This window comes from Harpia harpyja, chromosome 1, assembly GCF_026419915.1.
Source record: "Harpia harpyja isolate bHarHar1 chromosome 1, bHarHar1 primary haplotype, whole genome shotgun sequence".
NCBI classification, from domain to species: domain Eukaryota; kingdom Metazoa; phylum Chordata; class Aves; order Accipitriformes; family Accipitridae; genus Harpia; species Harpia harpyja.
Window position 1 is genome coordinate 12,115,270 of NC_068940.1, and position 13,865 is coordinate 12,129,134.

Genomic DNA, 13,865 nt, shown 5'->3' on the forward strand with positions numbered 1-13,865 from the left:
CATCTGCGTATGTTGCAGGATGATTCACCAGGGCAGGAGAAATAGGGATGCCTGAAGGGTACAACTGGAAGCAAGAGAAGGGTCCCTAATACTCGGTTTATCTGGGCAAAGGGGAGTCTCAAAACCCAGCAGATCCGTACACTATCAGCACCAGAAACACTGACGATTCTGGAAGTCAGGATTTTGTTCATTTTACCTCTTCTAAGGAACAAGAATTTAAGCAGAGTGATGTTAGCACTCCTAAACTGCAAAGAAACCCCCCCTTCAGCCAAGAAACAAACTCGACTCCTTCTCTGTACTGAGCACAAAAGCAGCAGATACAAACACAAGTTTCCCTGGAACAAACCAGTCAAATTCATTCAAATCTTCCCGAAGCGCAACAGGGCAGAACCCATTCCTGTTCCCAGAGCTTATTACAGTAACATGACTAAACATGCTCAGCAGTCCAATGTGATAGGATGCATCCATTTGCTGGTGCCAGAGGAAGATGCATGTCTCTTCTACATGGCACTGCTCTCACAGGCTGCTTTTCAAAAGATGTTTTGAAAAGTGACCTGCTGCGTACATTCTTAACAAGTCATAGTATCACTGGCTGTACAAGCGTTTGACCTCCACTTGCTATGCACTGTGGACAAAAATCTGACATCAGTTTATTCCAACCTTAGTAACACCAAACTGCTCCTACAAAGCTGGCTGGAACAGACTACAACAACGCACCGATAAACTCCCAGACAGACCCCTGGAGTGCTGAAAATGCAACTAGTTTAGCACATGAGCCCACATGTTTTAAGTTTGGGTTGGTTTAATCCAAGTAAGTAACCTGATTAAAATGGGAGTCTTCTCTGGAGGTCTAATTTCTAGATGTTTCCATTACTCCATATATTTTCATGTTGTATAAACATAACAAATGATACATACATCACTGTTGGGATGATTTAAGAATTCAGTTTAAAGCTACAACGCAAGTCACTCAAGGCAAGAGAATTAGATTACTTTGTGAATGGCAAGAGCCAGCAACTGCACTTCGTTTCAGTCTTGGGAAGGTGACGTATTGAGAGGGTGACATCTTTCTATTCCCAGCTTCTTCTTCTAATTTCTCAATTTCAGAACCTTGACATTTGTCATTTTTACATACAGACCTAAAGCAAAAGGGAGAGAGAAGGACATGGTCTGACTGTGATGCTTTAAAACATGTATTAAAGCTAGGAGCGTATTTGCTTCAAAACCAACCAACCAGACACAGACCCCTGAACACGTCTATATACTTGCACCTATGCTGCCTAGGGGGGAAAAAAAAAAAAAAAAAAAGAATCTTTGTCCCTTGTGTGCAAACTAGGCATTTATGAGAGCTGCCCAAATTCCGCCTTGCAACCAAAGCTCTCTGTTTATACGTAGACACCTCAGCAGCAGCAGCAGTGCAGGTTCCCGGCATGCCTCAACCTTGATATCTGGAAAGGCTCCACTGTGGGGTAAGAAGATAGTTATAATTAAACATTTATACTGAGGTAATGCCGAGCAGGTCAGTTCCACAATGTGTTAGGTGGCTTTTCAAAACTTGGTAATTGAATGCTGATCCCTGCCCCGAAGAGTTTACAGTGTAGGAAATCAAAGCATAACATTTGGCATCTGTGTACTAGGAATTAGAAAAAGACCACCACCAGCAGCTCATTTCTTGGGCCTTTGGACTAGGGAGCTCTTATAAACATCCATTACCAGAAATAGTGGAAATTTTTAAATCAGGAGCCTGGACTTTCCTAATCCACATCTGCGCTACTGGGTTGCGCAGCTCCGTTTGAGTCACTAGCTGAGACAGTAACTACAGAGTGCAATTTGCACATGCTGCTGGCATCTTCTTGTCCAGTGTAAATTATTTTTGGCCAAAATACTTTTTAGCAATCATTTTGAAAAGACAGTGAGCACACAAACGGAAACATTTATTGCAAGTCAGACGATTCAGGCAGTGCACGCACAAGAGAGGCTGCCAATGCATGAGGTCGAAAGTCAGGCAACAGCAGATCCTTCTGCACTGGGTCACCCAATACTCCAGGACAACCCCAGGCAGGCACCACTACATCTACTATGCAATACTAGCACACATCGGCTATCAGGCAGCCCATGGCCACATGCAAGTCTGCGGCGTTGCAGATCTACTAACCCACATCTTTTCCTATGGAGATTAAGAGTTACGCAATGGTGTAAATAAAAACTCTGGCCCCAAACATGCAGGGGACATCTCTGCCCCAGATCCATCCTCAGGGAGAATTCTCTACATTCCCCTTTTCCTGCAGGGAAGGGCAGGCCTGGGAAGGACAAGTCCTCCTCCCACTCACCAGAGCAAGTATACTCAAGAAAGTCAAAGCACAGCCTCTAGGATTTAGAAAAGGGATGCAGCAATGGCCACACTGTTTCAGTGATGCCCAAAACCAGGATGGAAGAGACTTTAGTCAAAACAGGCTATTATATCACAAATTCAGTTTGCTGTTTTTCAAACAAAGTCCTAAAACAGATGCACTGACTTTGTAACTACACCTGTAGGAATTTCAGGCACCAGAAAAATACAAAGACACTATTAGTGTTTCAGTTTTTTAAAGTTTCCTGGCGTCTTTCATGTTATGAATGCTCAAAAGCTTTCAGCACTATATACATAAAATCTTAAGTCCAGTGAAGCCTGAAAGAATTTTGCTGTTGATCCGAATGAAGCCATGTTTTCCACTTCTACATACTGTTTACACATCTATTGATTTATTAAACACCTAACAGCAACCATAACGGGGCACAATCTGTGTTCAGCTTGGCCCACTTAACTGTTCTGTGAACACCATAACTTTCATTTGCTGACTTTTGAGCATTTAAAATGAGCAACCTTACCATTTATTTCTGCCTTTTTTTCTTTCTCGAGGGAAAAGGGAACCATGGAAAATCCTCAGTCACTAGTTTTAAAGAGCTTACAAGTTCCAAGAGCTTTGCAAGTAGAGATTGGGAACTGCTTGAACTGCAGTTAGCAGGGCTGCCGAGTTTACAGAATCCGCCAGTTCCTTCCTCCAGAGTTTATCATCTGCATGGCTTCCTCCCAAGGTAACTGGCATCCTCTCTGAGGTACCGATCATCTCACCCACCTGTAGAAATTCACCCTCTGGTTAGGTTGAACATGGTGGCCACCTCACACTCAGCAAAAAGACTCTGCCATTTCCCAAAAAGGAGGAATGGAGACAGAGGATGGAGAAGACTTCTCCCACAAAGTGTAGGTAGCACTGATATGAAAATAAATTCTTCACTATTTAAAGAAAAGCACAGCTTCCAACAATAAACCCAGTTTACACCACGGAGATAGGGGCACTATGATACAGCTCTCTCTACCCTTTTGCTACATGGACAGTCATGCTCCTGACAGTTCAAAGACTGCCAGGAGACCTTACCAAGCAGAAAAGCCACCTATCTGCTGTAAAGGCTAGAAGTTGCTCCAAAACTTGTTTCAGAAGCTGCCAAGGACCACAGTTTTGAACCTTAATTGGAAATGTAGTAAGATGTACTAAGCGACACCTGGCTGGACCATCTGATAAGCAGGAAGAACAAATGATACCTGCAGCTGTTAGAAAAACAGACCAAAAGAAATATACCCTTCAAATCAACTAAATACAAGGCCTAAGTTACATCTCTGTAGAGAAACACTTGTCATTGCACTCATACTTCTTCCCCTGGAAAATACAGTCAAACCTCACAAATGGAAGCCCTTAGTAACCCAACTGCATCTCTTCCACAACCAGCTTCTATGGCATGCGCTTCCACTTCCTGGACCTTCAGCATCTCACTTAAAAAGCACGCCTCCTCCTGGAGCCCTCCTTCCTTCCATCCAAAAGCATCAGGATGTATAGACAGCAAAATATGTGAGTTGTGCGGCAAGTTATCCAGGTGAACACCAGTTCAGGATACCTTAATGTTTTTGGGGAGAAGTAGGGGACGAAGCAGGCAAGCACACGCACAAGATGCCACAGCCACCTGTTGTCCTCGATGCACAGGCAACTGCATCAACATCAGAAAAAAAATGCACACACGAGTGAAGAATAGCACACAGGTATTCATGTCCTGGCTGCTTCTCATGTTCTCAAAACACTAAGAGCAATAAGACATAATGAACTTAATTTAATGAAGAAAACGCATTTTGTGTAACAAAAAGCAGAACTTAAACTAGGCTCTTTCCCCTACCCAAAGCTATGAGTAGTCCAAATTAAGTGATGTTGCTCCCTAAAGGAAATACTGCTGCTTATCGGCGCAAAACCCAAAGCCGTTCTCCCTTGTCCAAGCTGTAACGTTACAGTGTGAAGGAGTGCGGCCTGAACACGGGAATGGAATTTATTGCTGTGATGCAAGCGCTCTGAGCAAAGCACTCCCAGGTACTGATACACCTGAACACTGACATCACCTGCCGTACAAAACGGGACTAACAAGGGCTCAAGTTAAAGCCAGCTTATCACACGATAAAAGCAAAGGCCAGCTACACTTCAATGTGAACATTTTGCTTCTCTCATCTTCAGAGAGGAAGCACGTACCTAAATTAACTAAAAAAAGGTTTGTCAACGGCTGATCATCCTCTGTTTTCAAAGGACGGATGATGCAGGCCACCCATTCCTAAAACACCTACGAGTATGTTTATGCTGTTTCAAGAAAGAACTTGCTAACACCTGTTAAAATATCCACCAGGAGATGACAAGTGGAGAATTCTTACATGTATCAGAGGCTTGCACTTCCACTATTAACCAAAAAATATATTTATGTTTTAGAACCAAATTAGCAAGTCACTCAGGCACATCAGCATAGAAAATTTTTAAGATACTTAACATACTTTTTACCCAGAGTGACTTAAAAGTCAAAATTCAATTTTTCAAAGCTGACAGAAATTACACTGGGAAGTCACTTGGTCACTGTGTGCAAGCACCTCTCCCACACTTTTTGAGAGCTCTACACAAATAACGTCCCTTGTGGAAATGGATCTTCAAAGAAACTTCAGGCACCAGGATGAGGGGATGTCTTCTTCAAAAGGAAAAGGATCTCTCGAAATCCTGAGTTTAAATAAGTAAATAATTAAATAAGATTAAATACGAGCCATTTTTGCTCAGGAAGGTTAGGTGCAGCAAAACAGTGAAATTTGTAAGTTGCATTCCACATGCTTCTATGGGAAGATTGGTAAAGGAGAGGGGAGAGGTAATCAAGGCCTAAAAGGCCTCCCTCTCTAATGGTCCTTGGAATACCTATTTTAGTTCAGGAGCCTAACAACGCCCGTGGGGGATTTTGACAGCTTTTCTTTTCCCTTGCTGTAGCACCTCTGCGGATGGCTGCAACTCTGCAGGTGAATCCTGTTGTTAAAACAGCTGCCTTTCTCTACATCTTTAAAGAGGTATTCAGATTCTCTTAGCCTTACTTAGCTGAATCACTCTGAATAAACAGTCTCCACCCATCAACTACTTCTTTTGTGTGAAGCACCTATTCAAAGGCAACCACCTTTATTGATTGCTAGGCTGGCCAACCTGAAAGCTGAAATACCTCTATTAAAAAAAAAAAAAAAAAAAAAAAGCAGGATACACCAGAAGGCCTGTGTTGTTTCTAAAGGAAGCACAGGTCCAGGCGCTGCTCAGTTACATCAGGACAATTCCTTTCTGCCTGCAGGAGGCTGCTCTAACAGGTTTAACAACGGCACAGCCACGAGCCAAGTATCCCACTGACTCTTCTCCCTCTTGTCCAGGCCCTTTTCCTTGTTCTGACCCTTTTCCAGCACAACACGAACAAGCCATCCAACGGGAGTCCACAGCATATGCCCCAGCTGGCAATTATTTGTACTTTTAACATTTCATAATAAAGCATTAGCACGAGCTCGACATAAGTTTTGTCACCCTGCTCTGAGTAAAATGCTGAGGGAAGGGGGGTGAAATGCTCCGGTACTGCTGCCTCGGAAGCCCACACTCAGTTCTAAGTCACCGGCCCTCAAAATGTTGCTATTCAAAACAGAGGGGCAGGGTGGGGCAGAGGGAACACCTTCAGGTGGGAAAAACATCATGACTGGCAGACATCAAAGATAAGCCATCATCAGATTTCTTGCACCAAAGAAGAACAAAGAGTCAATGCTCCTGAAATTCCTGTTCAGAAGTACCCCAGAACAGAGCCAGCACTTCCCACCTCAGCCAACCTCACCTATTTTCATTTGTAATCAAACGCTGATAACCAAACCTGGCCTGGCAAAGCTCTGCACGTTTCAAGCCCTTCCTGGCTCCACACAAATAGCTAACTTTTCAGTGTATCACCAGAGAGTAGCATTTCCAAAGATATTCGAGTCCTGCCTTTGAAATCACTGCCTATAAAGATGCTTCTAAATGAGGGGCTGTGGGGCGAGCCACAGCTACCATAGGTGCTGGTTTATGTAGGATATTAAAAACAAAACAAAACAAAATCCCCCAACACACAGAGAGAAAGGATTCCTCATACACCTCCCCAAAGAAAATCTGCTTTAACTGCTGAACAACAACTCGGCAAGTCAGATCTCCCACCCCAAAATAAGAACCGAGCTGTTGCACGGTCTCAGAAGGCAACTCCTCCTCACCCTCAAAGTTTACATCTAATCCTTGAGACACTTCCCAGCAAAGCTGTAGGGTACCTGAACACTCCATCCACGATGAAGCTGCACTCAGAAGAACGCAAAGCAGCTCCTGGCCCTTTTCCAAGCTGCAGAATACTCTTGAAAAAGCGTACTTTAAAGCTGTAATCCCATGATTGACCGTCTTGCTCGAATCCGGAAAGGAGGTAAAAGAAAAAGACACAGAGCAACAGGCATTCTCACTACCTTCGGGAGAACCAAAAGCAGCACTACCGTCCTCCTCTACAGACAATTATCTACCAAGAAAGAAGCTACTACATCATCAAGGCAGCCGTCTCAAACTGGTCCAGTAACATGGTCCAATAACACACTCATTTTAAAACAACCTTTATTGTGCTGAAAGAAGGAGACATGATTTCACATGTTTTAAGAGTGTACACCTAAAACACAGATTTCCAAACTTAGGCATCATTCATCAAAAAGTTAAAAGGGGCTTTTTCTGCACATGCATAGATTTCAGACTAACAGGATTTACTTGTTTTCTGCCTGTTCCTGGGGAACCTTTGCAGTTTCTTTTTTCCCAAGACTGTCCCTACAGGCTGCTATCCAACATACATCAGATGTTCTTGGAGCAACAGATAACTCTGGAAGGACATTTGCAAAGGGCACAAATCGAGGGCCCAATGCTGGTAAAATTTAGGCGTACTGGGGGAAGGTGGAATTACTCCTGTATGTAGATAACCCGAACACTCAACATAGTCCCCTGGAAAGCTTTATTCATGCATCTAAGTATTTTTTTCAGATGTTTTACTATCAAAAAATGTATTTTAAGTCAATAAAAAAATCATTGCAACTTAAAAAGTGAATCCCTTACAAAAACACTCAGGTTAATTTTAGCATCCTTCTGTTTAGCTGCTTAGCAACACTTATCCTATGACCTTCTAAGCACCACCTACTTTTACAAGGGATAATGAATATAACCAAAGGGATTTATCTATATGTTTTTAATCTACACAATGTTAAGTAAGTACATCAACAGTTTTTATTTAAATGAGAAATCCAACTGAGAGCAATCCAAACTATTTCTGCTTAGGAAGAAACTTTCACCGGCCAAAGTCAAGCTACTGTTATGATTGCGGTGTGACTTCAATGTAGGCAAAGTGATAAAATCCTTAAGGATTGAGAAAAGCACTACAGAAGTCAATGTTTGTATGCCTTAGGAAACACTGTACTTGCCTTTGGTACCAAAGGGGATTATAAATATTACTAACAGATAATGAAGACATTCAGCTTTCCCAGTTTTGAAACTTCAAGAATCTCCTGACCCTCAGAATCAAAAAGAAAAGCCATTTGGTCAGAGGGTCACCAAATATTGGAAAGAGTTAAGAATGGGCACATAACCTGGGGGAGCTGAGTCAGAATAAGATGTTTCACTACACTGAAATCTGCAAGCAAATAAAGCTTCAAACACCCAAGTCCGGTTGAAAAAACAAACAAACGAACAAACAAAAAAATCCAGAAAAACAGTCAGCAAACACCCTGTTATATTCTATCTTAATACCAATATTCTTTCAGGTTATTAGTTATTAAAAGAAATGTGTAAGAGTGGCTGCATAAATAGTCACTACTGATGGACAAACAACAGTTTGACAACTAGAAGCTGCCTGCGAAATTAAAGCAGAAGAAAAGTTTACTCGATTGTACTTAAAGGATGGTGTTTTTCCAAGTACACGATACAAATTCCGTTCCAAATACGGCTGCCAGGAGGAGGAAGGTGAGGGAGCAAAAGAGGCCACACCGGGCCGAGCACAGCTGCCCTGTAGCAAGAGAGGAGGCTGGATGTGTCCCTGCCGGCAGGTGAGGGAGAGCCCTGGTACTCTGATTGATTGGATGATGGATTCATGCTGTTTCTGGGTTTCTAACAAACAAAAGGGCCTATTCTTCCCTGGATGTACCCAACTCCCGTTAAGGCTAATCGGCATTATGCAGGCACACCAAGAAAAGACTATATACCCTTAAGTCTTCAAAGAGAAAATTAAAACCTAAAACAAATATGGCTGGCCTGACCCTGAGTCACTGCATCCCTTTCACGCACGCTGACCCCGTGGAAAACAGGAACTGCGGTAACAAAACTCGGTGCTTGTGTCAAAACTACAGACCTCAACGAAAAAACTTCAGCCATCATAACAGCTGTCTACTGTGCACTGCAGGGGTGACAAGACAGCGTTATTTAGCAACTGCTCCTGTTGTTAATAAGCAAATTTTTTTCCCAAGGCACGGGGCTGGATGTTGGAATGGTAAGAAACATGAACTGCATTTGTTGTCTCTCCTAGACCACTGCCCTCAAATCACACTGAACTGAACGTTTAGCTGTTTCTCAAATACGTAACCACACTTGATCTTAACTACAACAGAAGACAGGCAAAAGAGGGAGTCGGGATTAAAACTGGATGGTTGGCATGTGTGTGTCCCCTTCCCTCCAGAAATCAGTTCAGTGGCTCCTGGGCAGGATGCTGGCTCCTCAGCGGGCAGGACCAGAGCATCAGCTCCAGGCCGGACACCCTGGCGCGGCGGCCATGGGAAGGTGGCGGGGCACGGAGGCGCCCGGGCTTTCACGGGGTGCGCAGTGGAGTGGAGCAGGCCAGGCAGGGCAGGGAAATGTGCTGAGCTAGGAGAAGTGCTCTCCTCCTCCTGCGTAACCTGGCGAGGATGCCGAGCAGGCGAAGATATTGCAGCCGAGAGGTGAAACGGGGGGGGGGGAAGAAAAAAGAAAAAAAAAAGGGGGGCAGGAAAAAAAAACCAGAGAAAAGCAAGCCTGCGTGCGGAGGGGAGGCGGGGGAGAAATGCAGGGAGAAGAAGCCAGAGGAAACTTATCTGCGACATGACAAAGTTCAATCCACCGCCCTCCCCTCCTCTGCTGAAAAAAAAAAAAGTTGCAGCATCTCGGCGCGCCGCGCTCCCCGCGGCCCGGCCCGGCCCGGCTCTGCCCAACAACAGCCGCTCCCGGCCCGGCCCGCGCCCCCCTGCACCGCCGCCGGATTGGGGGTGGCGGGGGGGGGGGGGGCAGAAGAGCCCCCCCCCGGCCCCTTGCATTATGAACTGGGCGGGAGGATCTGCCTCGCATCCTCACCGCGGCCCCCGCGGAGCCGCCGGCGGGAGGCGGCGCGGGGGTCCCGGCCCGTAGCAACGGCGATGGGGAGGGCAGTCGCCTGAGAGACGGGTCGCGGCTGGCTCCCATCCGCGCCGGGCACCGCGGCGCTGGCGGCGGGGGGGGCGGCAGCCGCGCGGCCCGAAACTTTGTTTTCACCCGAAACATCGCCGCGGCGGCGGGGGGAGGTCTCCACCGCCCCCACCTCCCCCCCGCCGACACGGGGGGTGAAGGGGGCGAGGGTGGCCCCGGGCCGGGCACCCCCCACCCCCCCCCCCCCCCCGCCTCGGATGCTGCCCGGCTCCTTCCTGTAGTGGTGACGCCGCCCGGGCGTCCCTGCCCGCCGCTGGCCCCGCCGCGCAGGGATGTGTCCCTGGCACCGCACAAAGACAGCGGGACGGGGGGGACCCGCGGAGGGCAGCGGCCCCCCGCCACCCCCGGGTCTGGCTCCCCCCTGCCGCCGCGCAGGCCGGGAGGGGAAAGAACACGCACGTCCCTCCCGGGGGGGTGGGGTGGAGAAAGAGAAGGAAAGAGGAAAAAAAAACAAAATAAAATAAAGAAGAGGGGGAAGAGAGGAGAGGGGAGAGGTACCGGGGTGCAGAGGAAAAGCAGGCACGGCCGGCCTCGCCGGGGGGGGGGGCGGGGGGAGGTGAGGGGGGGGCGGAAAGTCAGCGGAGAGATGCGCGGCGCAAGCCGGCTCTACCTGCGGAGAAGGGGCGCCTTCATCCCAACTTCCCAGCTCCGGCGCGGCCCTCCCGTCCGGGAAAAGCGGGCAGGGGCCGCCGCGGGACCCGCCGCCACCGCCGGCAGGAAAATAAGCCCGAAGGAAAAGTTAAAAGGCAAGCGGCTGCGGGCTCGGGAGGCGGGGGCGAGCCGGGCTAGAAGATGTTGCTTCCTCGCAGCCCCATCCAAATTGTGGCGGTGGCTGGTTAAAAATAAACTTTGCAGCAGGAGGGGGGGGATGATCTGGCCGGATTCCTGAGCTCAGACGGTTTAATATGGATGAGCATCAGGTCCTGAAGGCAAAACGCCGCGGCTGGTGCCGCTGGTTGGTAGAAAGTCTGCAACAGGGAAGGGGAAAAAAAAAAAAAAAAAAAAAAAAACAGGAGCCGCGGAGGGAGGAGAGGAGAGGGAGGAGCGGGGGAAGGGAAGAGGGAGGCTGCACGAACTCATCATCATCTCCACCGCTGCCAGCCAAACTTTTTTTCCTCCTCTTTTTTTTTTAAAGGAAACTTTTTTTCGCCCCCTAACAAGCATTTCATTTTTTTTAAAAAGTAGCACGACCAGCCGACACGCTGCAACGTCCTCACCCCCGCGCCTGCCCCCTCCCAGAAGTTTATTTTTCCTCCTCCTTCCTTCTCCCCCCCTTAAGGAAAAGAAAAGAAGAAGGAAAAAAAAAAAAAAAAGAGGTCCCTCCGGAGTTAAGGCACGCTCCTGCCCTTTGTGAGGGAGCGCGGCGGCCGGGCAGCCCCGCGGTACTTACGCCGGACTTTGCTGGGGCTGGGCTGCTTGCGCCGCGACATGCCGGGAGGATGGGCCGCCGGGGGGGCGCGGGGGCGCGCCGGGGGGGGAGCGCGCACGGGAGGGAGCCGCAAACTTGTTCCGGAAAAAGGAATCAAAATGGCGTTTCTGTGGATGTGCAAAGTTCATCAACTCCGCGCTAACTTCCCGTCCTCCGCGCCTCCCTGGAGGGGAGAGATGGGCACGGTTAGGGACCCCGCCGCCCCGCGCTCCGCGGGCGCCCCCGCCCCCTGCCCGCCCCCGCGCTGCCCCGCGCACCCTGATAAGGAGACACATCACGTGTCGCTCCGGCTCCTCTCCCGGGGACGCGCTACCGCGGCGGCGGCAGCAGCCTGTTGCAAATAGCATCTCTAGCTCGCCCTCGTCGCGGGGAGGGGCGCCTCTAAGGAGAGGAGCGAGCACAACTTCCCCCCCCCCGCTCCCTCCCTCCTTCTCTCCCTCCCTCCCTCTCTCCCTCCTCCGCCCGGCCCGCCGTGCACCGGCCCCCGCCGCCGGCAGCGCAGCAGCGGGATGCCCCGAGCCGGGAGGAGGAGGAGGGGGGGGCCAGGTGCCACGCGGCGCCCCGCGTCCTCCCGCCGGCCGCGGGGCTCTCCCGGGCGGGCCTGGCCGGCCGGCGGCCCCGCTCCCAGCCGGGCGGGCGTGTGCCCCGGCAGCCGGCGGCTCTCCCCGGCCGCGGCGTGCGCTCGGGGCTGGAGCGCATCCGGAGCCCGCGGCGGCGGTGCCGCGCAGCCGGCTGCTGGCTTTAGGAATTCATCTGGGCTCTCCGCTGGCCGTGGAAATGTCTCTGCATCCTCCTCCTCCTCCTCCCAGCCCGGCGCCTCACCAGGTACAGCGGCCGCAGGCAGGAATCCGCTGCTCCGTGTGCCGAAGTCAGCTTCTGGTTTTGTGTGTCGGTGTCCTCAGAAAACTTTCCTCCTCGGGCGTTTTGGGTCCCTGCTGGGGTCAGTCATCCATCCGGCTGACGAAACCTAAAGGACATGAAATTTAACAAGACCCAGAACATCAGCGTAGGAACAGCAGGTCCAAATACCGTGTCTAATCAAAGGCAAGATTCGGATGTTTGCAAGTACAGGTCGTTACAAACTGCACAGCGCGCTGTGTGTGGCACTGCACCTACGGTCCTCTCCGTCGCTTTCACTGCAGTGGAAGTGCAAAGATGTAGAAGACTCAACAAGTGATGGAGAGGTGTTCAGAGTCGTGGGGATTTCACTTTAAAGCCAGTACCGGTTTAGAGTTGTGTGACAAATAGTAATAGCACATAAAAATAAAATATCTGGAAATACTGCATCCTGAAAGCTTGTTGGAAAAAAAAAAGTAAAGCAAAAGTGCTTGGGAGGAGCGCCATAATGAGTATAGGAGGAACCAATTTACACTTTAAGGAAATGGTTATTTGCACTATTTCTAAAGCTACTAAAACTAGGCCTTTTAAAGCCGTTATTGGTGAGATGGAACCTGAAGTCACAGGCTGGTTTTTAAGGAAATCAAGTCCTGGCCTGTAGGCAAAAGGCTCGTTCCAGCTTACCTGGTATCCTGTCTCCTGATTGAAAAGGGATTCGTGTGGAAAGGAAGGCCAAATTCCAGGTATGTGGCAGTAAGCCCTCAACCAATTCTTTTCGCAAACAGTCTTTTGCCTGTAAGGTGTCATTATTAATTTCCTTTGCACTGTTCTTTTCAAAGATTGGATAAAGGCATACAAGTCAGGAATACACAGGACCTGTCTCAAAGATATGAGCTGTGCTTCATGTCAGGAATAACCCTCTTCCCTTCTGGACTCCCAGGTAAAACACCTGCAGATCTGGTGATCTGGAACCTGGAAATGCCAAAATTGCAAAACTGAAAGGCACGCGCATGTATTATGAACACGAAACTGCAAGCTTTAACTTAACGTGCGTTTGTTGTGGTGGTTTCTGCAGGCTGAATTTTTGTTACAGGAATTTTTTGCAGTATTACACGTGAGCTTTGTGTATATATTTCAATACCATTAAGCGCTGTTAAAGTGGAGTTGCTGACCGACTGAACAGCTATATAATAGTTTACCCCACAATATAGCAGCAAACATTTCAAAGTGCATTCTGCTACAAGGCTCTTATTTTACCAAAAAACAATCAAGGGAAGTAATTAAAAATACATTCATTGTAAAGTGTCTTTAACCTTTTCATCTCTGTCCCCATTATACCTGCCAACCTGCAGGGGCAGAACCGTTGGTAAATTCAATAGCTTTATAGCCAGCTTACATCGTTACTTCAGTATCTCTTGCGGTCAGGCATCCAATTAAACAAAAACCTGAACAGTTGTCTGTCTCAAGCTCAGCCTTTAAAACATGTTATTGACACTGGAAGACTGCTGTGATTTAAGCCTGCATGGCACATACATATAAACTACATGGAGATAAGGCCTACGAGTTTACAACCTAAGGCCTTGTTTGCACAGACATTTACATAAATTTCTGTAATTGAAACTGGTGCAAATTCCTGTATGGATAATCATCTTTGGAGGCTGGCAACGAATGTCTCATTGACCTGTGGCTAATATCTCTAGAATAGTCTTGGAGGCATTTTGGACCACCTTTGCATGAAGATTCCCATCCACCTTCACTGTATTTTCTAACTTCAG

General features: G+C 48.2%; 1 protein-coding gene across 5 annotated transcripts in view; it reads right to left on the reverse strand.

The window, feature by feature from the left end:
- Positions 1-11,692, reverse strand: part of RREB1 (ras responsive element binding protein 1) — a 127,461-nt gene extending 115,769 nt beyond the window's left edge. For 2 of the 5 annotated variants that reach the window (XM_052777192.1, XM_052777105.1), the window contains exon 1: positions 10,435-11,109. Coding sequence is in view for 2 of the 5 variants with exons in the window: in XM_052776920.1 (XP_052632880.1) it covers positions 11,215-11,254 (40 nt within the window). In the remaining 3 variants the exon portion in view is untranslated. The other 3 variants (XM_052776920.1, XM_052777018.1, XM_052777376.1) reach the window with 3 other exon arrangements.
- Positions 11,693-13,865: the final 2,173 nt, after the last annotated feature.